This window comes from Pristis pectinata, chromosome 18 (assembly GCF_009764475.1).
Source record: "Pristis pectinata isolate sPriPec2 chromosome 18, sPriPec2.1.pri, whole genome shotgun sequence".
Taxonomy (NCBI): Eukaryota; Metazoa; Chordata; class Chondrichthyes; order Rhinopristiformes; family Pristidae; genus Pristis; species Pristis pectinata.
Window position 1 is genome coordinate 18,494,511 of NC_067422.1, and position 22,955 is coordinate 18,517,465.

Sequence of the window (22,955 nt, forward strand, 5' to 3'; positions counted from 1 at the left end):
CACAGCATGTATCTCACATAAGAATATCTGTGTCTCTTTTACTGAATATTGACGCTCCCTCCTTCTTCCCCTGTAGCCCGTCTCTGCTCCTTGACAGGCATACTATGTGTTGCTGTTATCTGGCTGTCATAAGGAGTGTGCCTTTAAGGGGTGACACCTCTTCCATGACTAAAGGTACAGCAATCTTTCAGCAACTGCAATGGGATCTATTCCATGCTCCACAGGTCACATTTTAACACTTCTTTCTTAATGTAAGCCACCCTGACACAACTGTACAATTAGCTTTTGAGCAGTTTTGTGACTTTCAGAGGGACTCAATTTAGTGCTGGCATGGATGTCTAAATTAATTAGGGAAGCAGAGAGATCTGGAAACCACATACGAATACATCACAAAGTATAAGGCACTGGAGCTCAATTCTAAAACTGTGAACGTCTTGAATCATATGGCCGATTTCTGTGCTATGAGTTCTATGAAATATGACGTAAATCTGGCTTACCTCATTTAGGGAGCCTGATTACTCAATCGAACTCAAGCATTTTAACTTATTTCATTACCTCATTCCATTATCAGCTATGTTGAAAGGTTGTCTGGTCACAGTTGCTTAACTTCAGTGCAGACTGCAGCATGTCAAGATATTGTGCTGTTGTCATGGGAGCTGTTCTTGCAAGGTTTGTCATTTTTACTGTGCATGAGAGACGGAACTATTTATGTGAATCACATTGATGTTCTTGTTAAATTATGTTTTTTGTTTTGTGAACGTGTTGCAGTGAATGGGGAGGAACATTACAGACAGTTTTAAACTTGTTTATTGATTTGACAAACAAACAAAAGAAGAACGTTGATCAAAATGATCTTTTTGCTCCTCATTATTTCCATTGCATTTCTTTTGGTGCTGGAAATTGTCTATATTCATCCCGCTTGTCAGTGCATATGTGCTAAATATTCCAGATCCACCTATCTCAACTTCATGCCCCAAACTATCTTGATACTGCCTAATACCACCAGATGGTGGGCCAGAACAAGCCCTCAACCCAATGAAACAGCTTAAAAAATTTTTGAGAACTATCCAAGTCACACCTCCAGGGAATGCCAGGGACTATGAATGTCCCTGGGTGTTCAAAAACTATGAGAAATCAATGAATCAAGTTAAAAATTATCAATTAATTTAATTTAAACAAGTAAAAAATTGCAAATATTTAACAAAGCTCCATTAATTAAAAACATAAATATACTTACACTTTTGCAACCTTGCCTCTACACTGAAATAAATAGACTTGTTTTCCTTCCATCTATTCTGGCTCTGATTTAGCGGGAAGATACTCCAACATAAAAGCTGGAGAAATGCAATGATTTCACTTTTCACTGCTGAACTCCAATGGGGAGGGGAGGGGTGAGGGGGTGCTGAGGATGAGGGGGATCTGACATCACAGCACAGTGAGCAAAACCAAATTGTAAAGATGCCAGGAGACTTGGGACATCTGTGTTCACTCTGAAGTCTCAAATTTGGTCACATTTACATGTCATTTCCTAAAAAGTTTTGGCACATTACCTTTTGTTTCTATGGAAGAAGTCCCTTCTTGGATGGTTGCCACAACAGGCTTTTGTAAATCAACTGAAGCCTCAACTTTGTATTCTAGTAGAGTTAATCAATTAGCTCTGTCCTCATCTCTTTAAGGTGATGTTATGTCAATTATTTTATAGAATAACATTTTGGCAAAATAGTTGATATTGTACTCAACATCTCCCTGTGTAACTGGATCCTTGACTTTCTAACAAACAGACCGCAATCAGTGAGGATAGGCAGCAATTCCTCCGGCACGATTATTCTCAACACTGGTGCCCCACAAGGCTGCGTCCTCAGCCCTCTACTCTACTCCCTATACACTCATGACTGTGTGGCGAGATTCTGCACATCTACAAGTTTGCAGATGATACCACCGTTGTAGGCCGTATCTCAAACAGCGTTGAGTCAGAGTACAGGAAGGACATAGAGAGCTTAGTGGAATGGTGTCATGACAACAACCTTTCCCTCAATGTCAACAAAACTAAAGAGCTGGTCATTGACTTCAGGAAAGGGGGCGGTGTACATGCACCTGTCTACATCAATGGTGCTGAGGTCGAGAGGGTTGACAGCTTCAAGTTTCTGGGAGTGAACATCACCAACAACCTGTCCTGGACAAACCACGTGGATGCCATGGCCAAGAAGGCTCACCAGCGCCTCTACTTCCTCAGGAGGCTAAAGAAATTTGGTTTGTCCCCTTTGACTCTCACCAACTTTTACCAATGCACCATAGAAAGCATCCTATCAGGATGTATCACAGCTTGGTATGGCAACTGCTCTGCCCAAGACCACAAGAAGCTGCAGAGAGTTGTGGACACAGCCCAGCGCATCATGGACACCAGTCTCCCCTCCTTGGACTCTGTCTTTACCTCTTGTTGTCTTGGTGTAGCAGCCAGCATAATCAAAGACCCCACCCACGGGACATTCTCTCTTCTCTCCTCTTCCATCAGTTAGAAGATACAGGAGCCTGAGGGCAGGTACCACCAGACTTAAGGACAGCTTCTACCCCACAGTGATAAGACTATTGAACAGTTCCCTTATACAATGAGATGGACTATGACCTCATGACCTCACGATCTACCTTGTTGTGACCTTGCACCTTATTGCACTGCACTTTCTCTGTAGCTGTGACACTTCACTCTGTACTGTTAATGTTTTTTTTACCTGTACTACATCAATGCACTCTGTACTAACTTAATGTAACTGCACTATGTAATGAATTGACCTGTAAGATCGGTTTGTAAGACAAGTTTTCACTGTACCTCGGTACAAGTGACAATAATAAACCAACACCAATAATACTGCACTGATGATAACCTGACATGAAGTGGTTTGATCAGTGTGGTCTAAGTAAAAAACAATTTTTTTCTTTATTGAACAATCTCAAACATCATCATTCTCAACTGTTTAAATATTAATGAAAAGTATGTGTTTTAAAGGTTTCTGTATATTTGGAATCAGTACTCAGAGCTTTCATTCAATTTCACAGCAATAGATTTAAAGCAGTTTGTAAAATGCTGAGTAGGCTTGAGTCAGTGGTTTGGAGAGAAACAGACAAACCTCGTCTTGTACTCATCTGACAAGAACTATGTATACACACACACTTTTCAAGCTCGCATTGAACTATATAAATGTGCCAAGAATACTGCATATTTCGCCTTCTAGCATAACTAAGAGACAATATGTGGTGTAGGTAATTTAACCTGTTCTGCAGTAACTGATTTTTTAAAGTCTATAATACATCAGTATCTTGGATTAGATTTGAAAAAAGACAAAACCATTTTGGGTATGTCTGTTCAGTCCAAACCCATGGCTATAAATGATATACTGACTGAAAAAAAACATACATGGTATCAACATGCATCTGCATTTTGCATACTTATTGTACTTGCAGGCTGCCCCCAGAACACTCTATGCAAAAAATGCATTTCATGGCATTATAGCCGTGCCAACCTTACCCCAGGTTTGCTAGAAACAGAAAAAGGTTGCTTGGCAATTTGACCATTCAAAAACTTGTCAAACCTCGTCTTGTACTCATCTGACAAGCACCATGTATACACACACTGTTCTTTAATTGTTAAGAGAAGGAACATTTTCTTCATGTTTCTTTTAACATAAAAGTTTTGAAGAGCTCACCAATGCTTTACCAGCTGCATGATTTAGAAAATTGGGCTTACAGCCTTTCATGTAGATAACATCCTGTCCCAAATTTTCCGAAGGTCATATGCTATGTTGGAAACTAGGATACCAATGCTGATGTAACAACCCACTGCCATCCCAAGTTCATTCTATTTATTCGTCTCTGACATATCAGTCTTGAAGCATTGCTGGTTTAATAGATGGTACACCACCCAATTGTAGCTCAGCTGGCAGCACTATTAGCTGTGGGTCAAAAGTTGTTTCAAGCCCCAGCTAGAAGTAAAAAAACTGTCATTGTGCCAAATGTACACATTTAGTAACATCTGCACGTCATAATCTGTTTCCATAGTTTCAATGGCTTGCACTGAAGCAGAGAGAACAACACACAGCCACAGTCCACAATGCTCACAGTATTTTAGTCACCACAATTGGTTATCCCTTGGAGACTGAGTTATCCTCTGAACCTATGACTCTTCATGGAAATGCTTCAGAATAGATCTACAATGAGAGGCACAGTACTACTGGCAACATAGTGGAGACAACTACCAAGGTCCTCAAGTAGTGCTTCTCATGCCTGACTAATCTGGTTATGGAGTCAGAGTAAAGCTGAGAATCCTATTTCTTTGAATAGAAGCTCCAACAGTCTTTACCTTTATGCAGCAAGACCTTGAGATCACTGAGACTTGGCCTGATATGTGGCCAATTATGCTAGCATCACAAAAGTGCCAGACAATTACAATTTCCAATAAGGGAGAGTCTAATCACTTCTCTTTGATATTCAGTGGCATTACCATGACCTATTCTACTATCAGCAGAAACTAACCTCCATAGACATTTAACCCTTTTTCTTCCTGTTCCCTTTTCTACTATTTACATGCCAACAAAAGACATTATGGTTCCCGTTCATATTATGCCATTCTATTTGTATACTCCTTGATATTCACCCTATCTTGGACTCATTTCATTTCTCTTGTACTATCACATCCTTTAAACTAAGTTCAAGCACTAATTCAAACTTTTAGCTATTTGATAACTGTTTACGTTTCTGCTCCATTGCCATACTGTGGCCAACAATATAAGATATCTTTATTGGTCACATGTACATCGAAACACACAGTGAAATGGATCTTTTGTGTAGAATGTGCTGGGGGCAGCCTGCAAGTGCAAAAAATATGCACAATGCAGATGCATGTTGATACCATGCATGTTTTTTTTTCAATCAGTACGTCATTATAGCAAATAGTTAACCAGGAGTGGTCTGGTAATTTTTTTTCATTTATATTGTATATTTGAGACAAGGGCATAGACTTTCCATTTTTGGCACAATCTTTGATTCCAACACAATTGCCTCAGAATTTCTGATATTTTGAAAAGTTTTTTCCTTTTCCCTGAGTTCCATGAAAAGTGTTTTAATCAGTATTCTCTTCTTCAATTTTGTTTGAAATATTGGAGCAGGTCTCCTGGCCAGATGCCAGCACTTATACCAGAACTAACCCAGGTATCCCACCAGAAGTTCAGGTTTCTAGCTTTGGTAACAGCTGCACCAGCGATGGCATTTTCTGCCTTGCTGCCCCCGTGATGCTCCAGGAGACTCATCATGGAGTCCAAGGGGACAGTGCAGACATCCACAGGTTTCACAGCTCTCAGGCTGAGACAACTGTCTGCTGACCTTGTGGCAGATTAAGCCCAGCACAAGCACAAGAATCCCCATTCAAATGAATTTGAGAAACTGGCTGCTCATAGAAAGTTAAGCAGTTTTTGTTATTATTACAGAAAATGCTGGAATCACTCAGCAGTTCTGGCAGCAACTGTGGAAAGAGAAACAGAGTTAATGTTTCAGTTCAAAGACCTTTCAGCAGAACTGGGAAGGAGAAAACAACATAGTTTCAAGGAACAGAGTAGGTGGGGGAGGGATGGATAAAACAAAGGGAATATCTCTGATAGGGTGAGGTCAGGGTTACCGTGGGGTGATGTTACGGAGGTCATCCAATGTTAATGGGAAGTGGGAGAGAGAGAAATTAAACAAAAGCAATGAAATGAGGGCAGTTGGAGAGTAAGAACACAGACAAAGGAATGTGAAATGGTGCAATATATAGGTCTATAGGATATATGGATAGAAGATTGGCTGACTGGCAGAAGGCAAAGAGTGGGAATAAAGGGGGCCTTTTCTGGTCGCCTGCCAGTGACTAGTGGTGTTCCGCAGGGGTCGTTGTTGGGTCTGCTACTTTTCACGTTATATGTTAATGATCTGGATGACGGAATTGATAGCTTTGTGACCAAGTTTGCAGATGATACAAAGATAGGTGGAGGGGCAGGTAGTGTTGAGGAAGCAGGGAGTCTGCAGAAGGACTTGGACAGGTTGGGAGAATGGGCAAAAAAGTGGCAGATGGAATACAGCGTAGGGAAGTGTATGGTCATACACTTTGGTAGAAAAAATAAAGGCATAGACCATTTTTCAAATGGGGAGCAATTTCAGAAATCAGAGGTACAAAGGGAGTTGCTGGTTGAGTCGGTAGTTAGGAAGGCAAATGCACCGTTAGCATTCATTTCGAGAGGACTAGAATATAAAAGCAAGGATGTAACGCTGAGGCTTTATGAGGCATTGGTCAGACCACATTTGGAGTTTTGTGAGCAGTTTTGGGCCCCATATCAAAGGATGTGGTAGCATTGGAGAGGGTCTAAAGGAGGTTCACAAGAAAGGAGGTCCTAGACAGAAGATGAGGTGCTGTTCTTCAAGCTTACATTGAGTATTGTTATAAAAGTGCAGGAGGCTACAGACAGATCAGAATGGGAGTGGGGCAGAGAATTAAAGTGGCAGGCAACAGGAAGCTCAGGACTGCCCACGCACACTGAATGTAGATGCCCAATAAGGTGGTCACTCATTCTGCATCTGGTTTCTCCACTGAGAAGGCACATTGTGACTGAATACAGTACACTAGATTGGAAAAAGTGCAGGTGAATCACGGCTTCACTTGGTAAGATTATTTGGGTCCTCATTTATCCCCATGGCCTCACGATATCAGAATATTCCATTCTATACTTCCTCTACCTTCTCTGTGCCTTAAAACTAATTGATTTTTTTTCTTTCACAGTTCCGACAAAGCCTTTGACTTGAAAAATGAAGTCTGTTTCTCTTTCCACAAATGCTACCTGACCCGTACTTTTTTTAAATGTTAATTTCTTACTATTTAGTTAAATTATTTTAAATGCTTTTATTTGCTTTTTATTGTGTGAATACACTTTACTGTTTTAAATATAAAATGCTTAATATTTTATTAGTTTAACAACATTTTTAATTTTTGACTCGTCCCAAGCATTTTTGCTCACAAACATCGATGACTCCGAGCACACTGACAGCTTTGAGCCTTTGCGTCTGGGACAGAGATGTAGTCATGTAACCTGGCCCAGGGACAGCCAGCCAGCAATTTTAGAGCAGCAAGAGATACCTGTCCCTATGTTTATCACAAAGAAGTATTTTTAATCTCTGTATCTATTCACCATCTATATTAACAAATAATTTTAAATTACTGAACTTCACTTAAGGTATTCATAAAGCTTATTTTTTGCATATACTGGTGTATATTTTTTAGTAAAATGAGACAAAACCATATTTTAAGCTTTTAACATGTACCTTTCATTGCTTTTATCCCCAAAAGAACCAGCTAATTTTTAAAGCCTCCATAGTGCTTGTAAATAAATATAACTTGTATTCCAATAGTGATTAATTCTGCATAGAGATGTAATCAGTTTTGTTGGACTTGCTTCCACACAATCTTTAAAGTACTGTTGAGGTTCCTCGTTTTCTGTACTATTTACAATTTATGTACTATGTAGATCTTCAGCATTGTGCCAAAAAAAACATTGACAAGAGAAAACTCCAAGTCAGTGTAGTAAGATCTTCTGCAAATATTGGCCAAAACAATCGGTGAACACCACTTTTATAAATGGTATTATAAAACCATCATTGCACAGAAAAATTTACAGCAGATCGGTTCTCAATGAGGTGACTAAAAAGTGCTTCAATCCATTACATTACTGCAGAAGCAAAATACTACTAACAGTAAGAATTACACTTACACAGCACTATTAATGTAATAAATTGCCCTGAGGTGCAATATAGTAACATTATCAAACAAATGACAATATGTCAGAGTGCAAATTTTGAAAGGCATCTTAAAGGGTGAATGAACAGTAAAGAGAAAGAGAGATTCAGGGGGCAATTCCAGACTTCAAGGTCTGGGCAGCCAAAAGCATGCACACCAATGGTGAAGCCTATGAAATAAGGAATAGCAAATGAGTAACAGGCAAGAAATGGAAGAGCACAGAAATTCCAGTTGATTGTAGATTGTAGGGAACATTATAGAAGTACAGAGGGGTGAGACAATGGAGACATTTGCAAACAAGGAGGAGAATTTTAAAGTCAGGATATGGCAGGATTGGGAGGGAATATCGGTAAACAAGATTAAGGTGAAATGAGAGTAGGCCTTAACAGGAGGAAATGTAGATGTACTGTATGTAGCAATCACGTTGTTTTTCTGTGACTGCAATATTGTTCAGAGTGAAAAAAAAGAACTACAATCACTTCAATTATTCACTTTGAAAAGACCTGCTGGTTTAAACCAAACATGCTGACTTGCAAAAGTACCCATCAGAGTTCAGAGAGATCTGATTTCAGTAGAAAGCTTTTGTAAAATGATAGCTGTGCACTATGTCCTTGTGGTAATGCAATCCTTCACCAAAGGACACTGGTTACATGCCCAAAGAGTCAGGAAATAAGAAGTAATTAGACTTTGTGTTAATTATCCACAGAACAGAAAAGTAACTCTTAATTGGTAGAAATTTGTTTACACAGTAAAGAAAGGCAGCAGAAGCATATTTCACTGAAATAATTACCATAAAGACAATACTATATTATCTCAGAACTAAATCAGGGTCAAGGACTAACTAAAATTAACATTAGCAAATGAAATAAAGAAAAAAATATGACACACAACCCCAGGACTAGATAACTTACATCTCAATGTTTCAAAGAAAAATAGTATCAATGCTTTAATTATGTCCTTTTCAGTGGTCTCTTCAGTTCAGGAATTGATCCTTCAGGTTGGAAAATTGAAGATGTTACCCCCACTATTCATGAAAGTTAAGAGAGGGAAACCATGGAATTGTGGATCAATTAGTATAAAACAAGTTGGGAACTTACTTGTCTATGGTTGGGAATGGAGTGATTAAACAGGCTGAAATTTTCACCCAATCAGAATACACAACATAGATTTGGAAATGGTAAGCTTTGTCATAACTAACCTAACTGATTTTTATTTGGATATAACCAGAGTAATGTCCACTGACGATACCTTTATGGAGTTCCAAAAATCACACGATAACACTTGTTGTAAGAGAATATTATTTAAAGTTGAAGGTCATGGAATTTTGGCAAATTATTGATTTAAGGAGATTCGCTGACAGGAGACAGAGAATGGGGATGTACTTCAAATGGCAGAATATAGTAAGTGATGACCTTCTGAGATCTCTATTGGTCCTCAATTATTGATAGGATTTGTTAATAGCAGATGATGGAACAAAGAGCCACATATCCATGTTTGTTGATTACACAAACATAAGCAATCCCATATCTCTTTATTCCTTTAATATCTAAAAGACCTGTCAGTGATTGAGTCTCCACAACTCTCTTGGGTAGGAAATTCCAAAGGTTCATTACCTTCTGAGTGAAAAATTGTCTCCTCACCTTTGTCCTGACAAGTCAGCCCATTATATTGAGACTACAATACTCCCCACAGGGAAATCAATGCATCTACTCTGTCAAACAATTAAGAATTTTGTTCATTTCATTGAAATCACCTCTGATCCCTTTCAGCTGGAGAAACTATTGGCCCAGTCTGCTTAATCTCTCATATGATGAACCTGCCATCCCAGGAATCTAGTTAACCTTTGTTTCATTCCATCAATGCACACATATCCTTCCATAGATAAGGAGAGCAAACATATAAACAATTTTTCAAATGTCATCTTACCAGGGCTCTATGTTATTAAAGCAAAGCGTCTCTACTCATGTATTCAAATCCTCTTGCAATAGAGCTTAATTTTGGTTTGCCTTCCAAATTGTTTGCCAAACCTTTATGTTAACTTAAAATGCCAGACAGTGCCAGCTGCTGAAAATGTTTGGCGGCATAGACTCCTTCAGGATGAATGAATCATGTGTGATTCCTGGAAACATGGCATTCACCATGAGGAAATTCTTCTTGTGATCCACAATGATTTTTCACAAATATGCTGGCTGGGTGATTTCAATGTTGCATTGATCTATTGTGGCTGTTTAAAAAGATCCTCTGGCTGGGATCCTTTCCCTCCACGGAGAGGCCATCCAGACAGAAGAAGTCTTCCTGCAGAATGTCATATATCTCAATGATGACAGCTTTGGAAAACCTGAGCCTGCAAATGAATTATTCATCAAAGAGGTCTAGATAGGATATGGAATCTCTGAGGTCTTTTGTGGGATAAGGCTGTTCATTGATGAAGTCTTTGCCTCCTGCCCAAGGTCCATGATGCATCCCAACTGGACAGCCATTGCCATAAAGACACCTCCAGTAGTAGAGCATTGCCAATGGTGTAACTACTGAGGTACCCATTGAATGAGTATCTCAGCACCCAAGTTTTGCAAAAAAAAATCCCTGTTACTTTCTATGTTTGAGCAGCCTGTATTCATTTCTAATGGTATTTAGCCTGGACTCCTGATGTCACTGTCCTTTTAAATAGCATAACAAGCAACAAATTAGCATGATCCACTCCAATGCAAGTGAGAGTATTTTCAACAGTCCTATTCTACTCCTATTTGTGGCTGGACAAGTGGAAACATATGAATAATTCTGTCATTTGGTAGAGGACTCATACCAAGGAAACATTAGGCACAATAATGTGAATTTTCTTTAGCACTCCCTTGGGACCGAGATGATTTGCTTTAACTCCAGTTCTGTGGTGTGTGAGGTGGCTAGTGAGGTACTGCGGGATCTGTAAACTTCACCACAGATGGAGCAGGGAGTGCTTGAAATGGGTGGGTGGTTTGAACGGTGGTGTGTTCCCTCTGTTGTTTACTTTGGGCTTCTGGGTGCTCCCAAAGCATGGACTAAAGGCTCTCAGTGCCATCCCAAATGATCCTCCTCCATTCTAAGTGGTCACGGACCATGGATTCCCAAGAGTCAGAGAGGATGCTGCATTTTTTCTGAGAGATTTTGAGGACCTCCTTGAATCTTTTCCTCTGATGATATAGTAATCTCTTCCTATGGCAAAGCTTGGTATAGAATATCTGTTTCAAGAATCAGATCTCAAACGTGCAAATGATGTGGACTGCCCAGTGTAACCAAATAAGTGTAATTTGAGCTTTGGTGCTGGAGAATTTGGCCTAGGAGAGTACACTATTATTGATTTGCTTCTCCTTCCAATGAACTTGGAGGATTTTGCAGAGACTGCACTGATAATATCTCGAGTGCCTTAGGTTGATCCAAGTCTGAGAAACATATAAAAGGACAGGAATCACTGCACTGATGTGAATAGTGAACAAAGGAGTGTCTGGCTCAATTTTTTCAGGAAATTATTTCTAGCACAATCTACTCTGAGTTAAGTTAAAATTGGATTATGCTACATGATTCAGTTTCTGGGCTGAAATGTCTTGTTGAGAACGTACAAATTATGAACTTTTACTTAGAGTAAAAAAAAGGCAAAATACCAGGCATTTTTCCATTGCCAGATTAAATGTTATGGCTCAGAGCTGGAGACCTGAGGAGAAGATCAGAGCAGCTGCAGGGTTATGCTAAAAAAAAGTCGACCTATCATACAGGATGCCTGGAAATCGGTTCCATTGTTATAGAAGCCTTCCACACCAGATTCCCAGAAAAGTTGCAGATAAGTCCTGTTCATTCAAGGATCCTCATGTAGCCTGCTTTCCTTCTGTTGCAAATATAAACAGAAAATGCTGGAAATACTCAGCAAATCAGGCAGCATCAGACAACCTCCAGAGTCAAGGTCATCAACCTGAGATACTGCCTAGTTTTTTCTTTCAACCTGGAGCCTGCCTGAACTGCTGTTTATATTTAAGTTTTTCAGAATTTATTCCTTTTGTTATAGCCTGATTTCCAAATACACACTATTACTGCATCATGTAGCCAGGGTCCAATATGGCAAGAACCATATCAAACATGTGTTGTTTAAAGACTGACATCAGTGCTGCACACCCAGATTCTTAAGTACAAGAGTACATCAAGCATACACCGATATGTAATTTAACGTTTTGCTATGCGCTGTGCACATTAGAAATTTGGAATTTCATTTAGCAATAAATTTTACACCACAAATAAGTTATATACTGCATAAAAATTGCATTACATTACTGAATATATAGGTCATTAAGTCCACAATGAATTGGGACGTTCACAGCAAAGTGAAGTAAATGGGCTAACATTGTACAGAGCAAAGGAGTAATTGTTTGGGCCAGAGCTTCTTGGCTAATGCCAGTGGTTCCCATTGGAATAACAGCACTTAGCTGTTGGAACTTAAGTAATTCCAGGACTACTGCATATATGCTGTGAAATGTGAGATTCCAGGAATTGCTGACGGATTTGGAAAAATAAATCTGTAAAATTGATTGGCCACTGGACTCCACTACAGTGAGGTAGCCTGGTCTTGTTCTGTTGAGACACCATTTATTTCAATGGTGAAAGTAGTGCAAAGATTTATTTGATAAAAGGGAAGGTAAGATACTTCATAAATTAATTTACTCTGTTTTAATATTTTTAAATCAGAAATATATAAAAATGACTTAAGTAATATACTACTTCTCCAGCAGAAAAGCACTACCCCAAGCTTTACTGATGTTTAAAGGCTGTTGGGATGTTAGGGGGCAGAGCACTGGTGCTGGTCTCTCAGATGCAAACAAGACAAGGTAAGTGTGAGTGTGTGGGGACTGCAGGTAGCAATTCTGTGCAGAGCATAGGGTTAGCAAGATCAGGTCCATTTGTTCCAATAAAAGTGTATACACAGGCTTCAAGTCTAAAATTCTGTGATTGATAAAAAAATTGCATTCAATCTGGTTAACATGTTATTTGCACTAGGTAAAAGATGTGTTCACCTCAAACTGACATTAGACCATAAGACCATAAGATATAGGAGCAGAATTAGGCCATTCAATCATGGCTGATTTTTTTTTTCAAACCCATTCTCCCCATAACTTTTAACCACTTTACCAATCAAGAACCCATCAATCTCTGCCATAAATACACCCAATGACTTGGCCTGCACAGCCCTCTGTGTCAACAAATTCACCACCCTTTGGCTGAAGAAATATTGCCTCATCTCAGTATTAAAGGGACATCCCTTTATTCTGAGGCTATGCCCTCGGATCCTAGACTCTCCTACTAATGGAAACATCCTCTCCACGTTCACTCTATCCAGGCTTTTCAGTATCCAGTAGGTTTACTTGAGCTGAATCATACTTGCATCTGGCCAGCATTTCTATTGCTGTCTAATCACCATGGCCCTATTTAAATGGGGTCACTGACCTTGATGAAAAAGCCAAGATAGTTAGGTAATCTATATTTTATTTATTTTATTTTATCTTTAATTAATTTCTAGTTTTTAGGATATTTTAAAGTTTTTTGGGGTTTTAAATTTATTTTGACTGTTTAAAATATCCCTGATTATCAGAAACAGTTATATGCAGTAAAAAGTACTTTAACAGGTATGAGCATTCTGAGGATGAGGCCTTCACAGCCCTGGTTGCCTTGTCCCTTCTCCCTGCCCACTCCATTTTCTGGTTTGGCAGTGACATCCAGGCCTCCAGATCCATTGATTCCACAGAGCTGCAAAAGGTAAGTGCTGCCACAGGAAAAACATGGGGGGCACATGCAAGTGGCAAGTCAAATAGAGCACGATCCAGGCCAACGTCTTTGAATGGAGTTATTAAGTAAGTTATATTACGATTTATGAAAAGGCAACAGTCATTTCCTTTATTTAAAATGCAAACAGTTATTGTATCCTGTGATAATGTGTACAATTTAATGGTTACCAAATGTTTCATTCCCAACCACACAGTTTGGTTAAGCATAGTACAGTATAAAAGGAATGTGTTGGTTTTCTTCTTATTCATTAAATAATTGGAGTACGTTAGATATCCTGTTGCAGTTCAGGCTTTGCGAATTGGTTGAATGACATCGTGACTGCAATTTCATCGGTGCCTAATATTGCTACAAAACTGTAAACAAAAGCAGATGCGATTATATAAAAAAGTAAAATTATGAACAGCATTAGGACATGAGCAAAACTCCCATGATTTCTTGTTCACCAGTAGCTATTTTGTTGGCCAGCATTAATTTTGTTGCAGGGAAGGTCTGCAGTAGTGACGTGTTCAGTCTGTACATTTCACATTCTGAATATCATCTGTTAATTTTCAAACATTTGCAGAATCTTACTCTCAGTGTTTTCACATTGAGGAAATTTAGGTAAACCAGGGGAATTGAGAATTTAATAAAAAATAAGATGGCAATCTATTTTGTACAAAGAATCACACTGTTGATTTATGAAGACACAAGAGCTTCTGAAGATACTTGAATCTGGAGCAACACACACAAAGTGCTGGAGGAACTCAGTAGATCAGGCAGCATCTATAGAGGGAAATAAACAGTCAACGTTTCAGGTTGAGACCCTTCATCAGGACTGGAAAGGAAGAGGGCAGAAGCCAGATTAAGAAGGTCTGGAGAGGTGGAGGACCACACGATGGCAGGTCATAGGTGAGTCCAGGTGAGAGGGGGAAGGTAGGTGGGTGGGGGAGGGGGGGAAGATGTAAGAAGCTGAGAGGTGATAGGTAGAAGAGGCAAAGGGCTGAAGAAGGAGGAATCCAGTAAGAAAGGGCAGTGGAGTATGGAATAAAGGGAAGGAGGTGGGGAATAGATGGGCAACCCTCCTTTGTCTTCCCTCATGCCTGTGGCCCCCTCACCCCTTCTCTTTCCCCTCCCCCCGCCCTCATAACATGCCCATCTATTCCCCACCTCCTTCCCTTTATTCCATGGCCCACTACCCTCTCTGACCGGATTCTTCCTTCCTCAGCCCTTTGCCTCTTCTACCTATCACCTCTCAGCTTCTTACATCTCCCCCCTCCACCACCCACCTACTTTTCCCCTCTCAACTGGACTTGCCTATCACCTGCCATCGTGTGCTCCTCCACCTCCCCCGACCTTCTTAATCTGGTTTCTGCCCTCTTCCTTTCCAATCCTGATGAAGGATCTCAACCTGAAATGTCGACTGTTTATTTCCCTCCATAGATGCTGCCTGACCTGCTGAGTTCCTCCAGCTCTTTGTGCATGTTACACTGTTGATTTAAATGTTGTGGAACTGCATTTTTTGGTCTTTGGAAACAAGACACCAAAGTGATGCAATAATTAATTGAAGTCATTTGGTGACATTCACAAACAAACCTTTGGTTAAAATTAAAAATCTGAGAAGTTAAAATTTACACAAACTCAGTTAGGATTTCCCTCACATCATGACAAAAGGTTACATGGCATTATTTCAAAGAAGAACAGGAGAGTTTAGTGTCCTGGCCATTATTTATCCCTCACTCATTGTTGCTATTAAAAGCAAAAACAGAATGCTGGAAGAACTCAGCGGGTCAAGCTGCATCTGTGGAGGCAAAAAGTGAAAGTCAGGTGTTTTGATTGAGACCCCGCGTGAGAACTGAGAGGAAATAGGAAGGTATGTAGGAGTACGTAGGGGTTGGGACAGAGGCTGGTAGGTGATAGGTGGAGCCAGTTGGGGAAGGGATGATGGGAAGAAAGAACCAGGTGGGGGGAGGAGACGGTAGGGATGAACAAAGGGAGAAGAAAACTAGATGTGTGTGGGAGGAGAGCACCGCGGATGTGGATTACCTGAAATTGCAAAATTCAATATTCATTGGGTTGTAAACTACGCAAGCAGAATATATGATATTGTTCTTCTAATTTACATTTGGCCTCTTCATAGCAATGAAGAAGGCTGAGGACAGACAGGTGAGTGTGAGAATGGGATGGAGAGTTAAATGATATGCAACCAGAAGCTTAAGATAACTGTTGTGAACAGAGCACAGTTGCTCCACAAAATAGTCACTCAGTCTACACTTGATTTCACCCATGCAGAGGAGACCACAAAGCGAGCATGAATGTAGTAGACCAGATTGGTTGAGGTGCAGGTGAACCTCTGCCTCACCTGAAAGAGTTGTTTAGGTTCCTCAAATTGTTTCAAAATCTTGCCTTTGCTTTCATATACATGTTTTCTACTGTTTCTAACAGTTTTCACCACAAGTTTCTCAGAGATATCCTCCATTGTTTTCTTTTTCCATTTCTGCACTGAGCAAAGTAATGACTTCTTCAGAATACCTTATTTTCCTTTATTAAGTCAAATGAAGAATCTGATTTTGCTCCAAAAGTGGAGTTGCAAATTATGCTAAATGATAGATAAGATTAGATTAGTTTTAAGTCACAATATTTGTCAGTTTGATATCACCAGGAAAACCAGAATTTGGAGAATGACATTTTTCATATAGTTGGTGAAGGCATGAACTTTACCCACCATAGGCACATTTTAGACAAATGGAAGCAACAGACACCTAGTTTTACTATTTGTCTGTAGTGCACCAGAGCACAGTCAAAAACTTACTGCCATCAGAAACACATCATGAAATTTATTATTGCTACCAATTATTGCTAATTATTATAACTCTTCATTATATTTTTTGCTCTTACATACCTTAAATGCAGTGGCCTCTGAAACAAAACGAGTTTCAAAAGTGGTACTGTATATCTGATAAACTTTTTTTTAAACAAGCATTAACTTTTTGACCCTTTTTTCCTCAACAGGGCAGTGATAGTGATTGTGAAGTCGATCAGAACAGAACTAAGACACATTCTTTTGTTAATCACTACATAAGTGATCCTACATATTACAACTCATGGAGACGGCAGCAGAAAGGCATCTCAAGAATTCAAGCCTACAGTTACACAGAGAGCGAATCAGGTGATCCAGCTCACAGCCACCAATCTGCTACTAATTCAACCAACAACATCCATGTTCCTCAACAAGGCAGCCTCTACCGAGTTAAGAGAAGTCTTACACCCACTCCCCAGCATCCCTCCAACAGTAGCAGCCAACCAGGTACCCTGTATCGACCTGCCAGCAGCCTTGCACCAGGATCTAGAACACCACTAGCAGGATTTTCTTCTTTTGTCTAAACAATGCAAGAAGATGTTGTTTGTTAGTTTTGAAGAGTTATTGTGTGGAAGACAATCAGTAATATGCTGTTTGCAGCCTTGCACAGATTTTATTCAGAGAAATACAACACAGTTGAATGGAAAAGAACCTTTACAAGAGCATCCAGGGCGACGTCCTGCCATGGCCCAAGGAGAAAGAGCTCTCAAGAAATTGCAAATGAAGTGGAGGGTCAAACAGCTACCCACAGAACTACTCATGCTACCCCAATGGGCTTAGATTCTGTTTGGTTGAAAAGTGTACAAATCTCATGTATGATTATACATGTGAGAGATAAATATAACCTGATGTTATAGTAGCCAATTGCCAAGTCAAAAAATTTAGTGGCTATTGTTAATTTCAGTGTGCCCATTTTATATAAAACTGACAGGTTGGATTTAGTTGCTTTCTTGGCTATTTGCAACTATTCTGATTGGCGAGTTTTTACTTCATTACTGCTGCATGACTGCTACGATGTGAGTCCCCAATTAACTAGTTATCTGCGCTTTCTAATACTATAGTGTCAATAATTTTATCATTGCTTTTAAAACATTTTTTTGAACAAATCTTCAGATTCATATGAAATCTGAAGATATGGAAGTAAGTCTGCATTTTCTTTGTCTGTTAACTTGTGGTTGTAATTCACGAAGACAAAAAAATGTTTGCATGAATCACAAGACATTATTGGCCATGCGTTTGTAAAGTTAGTCTGTGTTTTTTTTAAATAGATTTACAAAATGCAGAAAGTTTTCCCTCAAAAATAAGGCAAGACATCTGTCTTTAGGTTTAAAGGTGAGATATCTATGAAATATCCTATCTGTAGAAGCTAATGGGTGAAGGTTGTCAGTAGATTTTCTTCCACAATAATAACTGCTACCAGGATGAGGTTCATTCCAATAGCATAAGTCACAGACATTTGCTGTTTGCTAGTCAACTTAAGTATTGGGAAATGGTTGCAAATACTATTAAATTCAAACTAATTAATGACAAATCTCTCTTATTATGTTAATCAAAAATAGTTTAGGCACATGTTTGTTAAATCCTGTAATCAGTCTCATGAAAAGCCCACTTATTTGTAAGGAGTCATAATAATTTTTCCATTCCTCTTGATTTCTTCTGCATAGTTATTTTGCTCTAGATGTAAAGAACGACAATGCCATGTAGGGCCACTGTACAAACTGTAAAGAAAGGTAGAGTCATAAAACATAGGGGCATTGCATTGCCGTTAAGAACAACACTTATTCACATGAGGATATTGTTCTAGCTATAAGCACCAAAATAGGAATGATATGGGTCATTCTTGTAACCATAGTACCTGTAATTGTAGAAGCCACTGGCAGTGACCATTCTGCTTTACCTCAGCAGCTCTTAGCAATTTCAATTCAAAGCAATTCATTCAGCAAAGGAAAGACACTTGAATCCCTGGGGTACAAAAAAATTTAAATTGGCCACACATTGAACTTTTAAAAATTGGACGTAATGTGGCCAAGTGATATTTCTGACCTTTCACTCATCAATTTTTTTAAAAACCTATTTTATTTTCTCATTTTCCACTTCACAAACTTTTGTGGAAAACACTATACAGCAACTTAGAATGACCATATTGGCTAGCTTGCATAGTAGTTATTTTGTAAGCAAGATTGATGTCACAGAAGCAACTATTCACTTCCAAATCCAAATTGAAGTTGATTTGTAATATCAGAGGAATATATATTATCATTAACTACCAAGAGAATATTCTCTTGCATGGTATTTTGTGACCTGAGGGTGAATTGCAGTCCTCAGGTCAGAACATAGTCATTTGTATCAAATTGATGTTTATTATTAAAAGAAAATATAGGATAACAGATTGATGGTTTTAATATATGGAAAACATTTTGATGTGATCCTGGTGCAAAATGATCTTTCCTTCCTTCTGAAGACAAATCGATAAAATAGAAATGGAACATACGTACTTTGTACAACTGGATAGCAAATCACCTTACTGCAAAATTCAAAGATATTTTCTGTTCCTGTTTGCAATACTGCATTGTGGAATAAAGATACAAGGCACAGATTGAGAAAAGCTACCATTAGTCCACAAATTGAATTAAAAATATTTTTGGAACCATACATCATTCAAAGTCAATGCCAAAGCTGGTCATTTTACAGAAGTGTCTGAAATGTATTTAAGAGGTAGTCATAGTGGGGGTGCCAGACTGAAACTCTATCAACAAAAGAGAGAGAGAAAAAAATTGCATTTTTAAACATCCCAAGTTTCTTTACAGTCAATAAAATACTTTCAAAGTGTAGTAGTTATGTAGAAAATTTATCAGTCAATTTACACATGGAAATTTCCCCCCCAAAAAATCTAATGTGATAATGACAGATAATCTGTTTTAGTAATGTTGACTGAAAGATAATTATTGACCAGTCCATCGGGAATTCCCTTGCTTCTCAACACAATAACGTCATGGATTCTTTTACCAGCGTCAGTTTAATGTCTCATCCAAGGAATGGTAACTTCAACAATTCAGCACTTCCTCAATAGTGCACTGGACCCTTTGCATTAGTTCGTATGTGGAGTGGGACTTGAACTCATATCTTTCAAACTTAAAGCTACTAAATGACTCAAGGCTGCAAATATTTGAAAAATAATTGTCTTTTAATGGAGATTATGCAATAATAAATCTGTGAATAACTGGTGAGACCGATAGCCTAGATATTTAACAAGACTTTACAACACAAAAATTTATGTAGCCTCAGGATAAATTAAATTAGTGCTGCTGCCTCATAGCTTCAGAGACCCATGTGTGATCTTGACCTTTGATCCTGTCTCTGTGGATTATGCACATTCTCCCTGTGACCATGTGGATTTCTCCTGGGTGCTCTGGCTTTCCCTCACTTGCCAAAGACATGTTTGTTGGTAGATTAATTGGATAGTGTAAGTTGCCACTTTTGTTGTTGGGCAGCAGGAGAATTGGGGAGGGAGGCAGTGTAGTTGATGGGGATGTGAGGAAAAGTAGTATTAGTGTAAATGGGTGCTTGATAATTGGCACAGACTCTATCATTGTATTTTAACTTCAGTATGTTTCTTTCAAGATAATTAAAGATTATAAGGGAGTATGTTGTTAATTTTTTTAAGTTATTATGATGCTGCAATTGTCATGATTTTGTGAGGATGCCACAAAGCATTTAAGTACAGAAAGACATGCTTAGTCTTTTAAACACGCACACATTTGTTACCATTTTTATTTCACTATTAATCAAAAAAATTATTTTCAATGATGATTGCATTTTTAGTTACAAGAAGTCTTGCTCGAGGGCCAAGGACTAGAGTGCACAATTGAAAAGGATTCAAAGAAACAGAAAAAGATAAATTAAGAGGTTGAGGTTAGGTATTGCTGAGTTTAGATTTTAAAAACCCAATAGATTTGCACAGGAAAGATAAAGTGAGAGACATAAAACATCTGCAGGTTTGAGAGGCCAGAAAAACTGTGTAGAGCAGGAAACTGTGAAATGAGTCCTCAATAAGAAACCCAGATTTTGCAATCAGCAGCAAAGCTTCATTACATTAACTGTCACCCACTGTTTTTGACACCCGCTTTTGGTTATTGGAGATCCCTCTCAGCGCAGCATCCACTTCAGGAAATTTGTGACAGCAAGTAATTTCAATTAATCTGACTGAAGAATCCTCATTGAGATTCACGGAGTCCAAAACCAGGTAAGTATAAATTAGAACAATTAACTCAACGTAAATTCATGTACGTAAAATGAACTAAAAGTAAAGAAAGATGGAATTGTCAGGAAAAGACAAATGGAACGAAGAGAGAGATAAAAGAGGTATGGTTGAATAGTTGCTGACACACTCCTAAAGAATACATGTTACAATAGTTTTAGAAGTACATCATGAGTTAAAAACTCTATATTTAATGTACTCCTCTTACAGCACCTTATTAAAAGAGACACCATCAATCATTAAAATAACTGTCTACTTTAGAGTAAATATTGTCATAAATCAAGAGGATGAACCACAATGACAATTGGCAGCCCATGAATCACATGTCCCCTGCTTCCCTCTTTCTCCCTCCACCTCCAACCTTACCCCAGCCCCAGCCCCATCCCCGCACTTTGACCCATATTATCCACACACACAAAGTAAAGCAGTATTCATAGAAAAAACAATGTCACTCTTGGAGAAACTTCAAGGCAATAGTATCAGAGTTCAGATAATAGTTGCTAACAGCTCAGATTGATATTGGGTTGTATGACTTTGATTTGCTTTGATTTATTTGATTTGCTATTTTAGATAAATACAAATATGCCTGTTGCAAAGAAGGAAGGGCATTAGTCTAGTGTCTTGTCTTACATCCTTTCTCATAATCTGCATATTATCTTGCCATAGAATAGGCCTCAACTTGAATGTTCAAATCTAAACATATGCACTGGTGAATATCATGGGGTACAAGATTAGTATAGAATTGAATCAATCTATTTACATCATCACCATTCCAGTAATAGTACTTTCTGGAGATGGTGGAAGACTGGAAGTGACACCGAATGTCATTTCAGCAAAACCAACTAATTTAACAAGGTGTTTTTGTAAATAAAATATTTTCAATAGTATATTATTGTATCTGTAGGCTCACAGAAAGTACATTGGTAACCATTTGAAGAATACAATTGTACATAGGCTGGTTTGATTTTACAAATCAAAAATTTACTTTGCATGTGACTCCCAGAGAGTCAAATCACCAAATGTTGCCTTTTAATGTGTGTGTTGTCTTTCTTTTCCCTTTGTCAAATAAATAATAAATGATACACAGGTTTTCCCCACGTTACGAACACACAATTAATGGACACCCAGACACCCCCATACATATGAATAAGCATTTGGCAGAGAGGGGGATGGATTTGCTGACTGCTACAGGGCTGCAGGCAGCTTCTGCTGGGTGGGAACAGGCCATCTTCATGTGCCTTCTCTCCCTCCCCTGAGCCACAACAATCGGGGGCTGGGTCAAGCTGAGCAGAGCTGAAAGCGCTCAGCAGACCCACCCGCTCACTCGCTGAGTCAGTGAGGCCAGCTAGCAGCCGCACTTTCCGCGTCTGTTCGCTCTCCTGTCATAGCTGTTTCTGTGATCCTCTCCCACATACTGTTTTTCTTCATTTCCAGCTTATAAACAGTTCGGGTTACAAACAGTTCTCAGGAACAGAATCCTGTTGTAACCTGGGGACTGTCTGTATTGATCATTTAGCTATATTACTTTCAAAACAGGTGCTTCAAAACATATTCCAAACTAAGAATGGGCTTGTAGTTACTATTTGGTAAAAAGATTGTAATTGTTTAGCTAATCTGGAACATCCAGTAGATATTATGATGATGAAAATAAAAAAATATGCAGATGCTGGAAATCTAAAATAAAAACAGAAATTGCTGGAAATACTCGAAGGGTCTTTGAATTGAAACTTTAGCTCTGTTTCCCTTTCCATAGATGCAGCCCAATCTGCTGACAATTTCCAGCATCTTCTGTTTTTATTTTTAGATATTATGATGATATTGGGATCTGTTAGAGTATTTGTTAAACTCATAGGACAAAAGGCAGCAGATGGCAAGGTGAGCTGGCAAATTTATTTTTACCCTCTGAGATGAGAATTTAATTCCATACAATATCAATAAGACAAATTTGTCCCTTCTTCCAAAGACTATGTAGAAGTTAATGCTGACAATTCTGTACTTTGGCTGTTAAAAAGGGAGTACTCAATCCTTGCAAAAGTATTTCTCTTCTGAAAGCATTACATGCTATTGTGGAAGAGATCCTTGCTTTGCCTTTGTTACATGAATTGCTGATGTGATAAAGTAATACTGAAGGGATACTGAGCCGAATGGCAGGCATATCTGCCTTCTGCCTATTATTGCTGCTGCTGAGTCTCAAGCCATTTTGAAGGCTGGGTCTCATTTGCATCTGCTGACATCGACCGAAACAATTTCTTCTC

General features: G+C 38.8%; 1 protein-coding gene across 1 annotated transcript in view; it reads left to right on the forward strand.

The window, feature by feature from the left end:
- The window catches only part of sdk2b (sidekick cell adhesion molecule 2b), a 699,987-nt gene extending 681,294 nt beyond the window's left edge, over positions 1-18,693 (forward strand). The window contains 1 exon segment of the mRNA XM_052032768.1: positions 16,595-18,693. Within this exon segment, the coding sequence (XP_051888728.1) occupies positions 16,595-16,966 (372 nt within the window). The 3' untranslated portion in view covers positions 16,967-18,693.
- Positions 18,694-22,955: the final 4,262 nt, after the last annotated feature.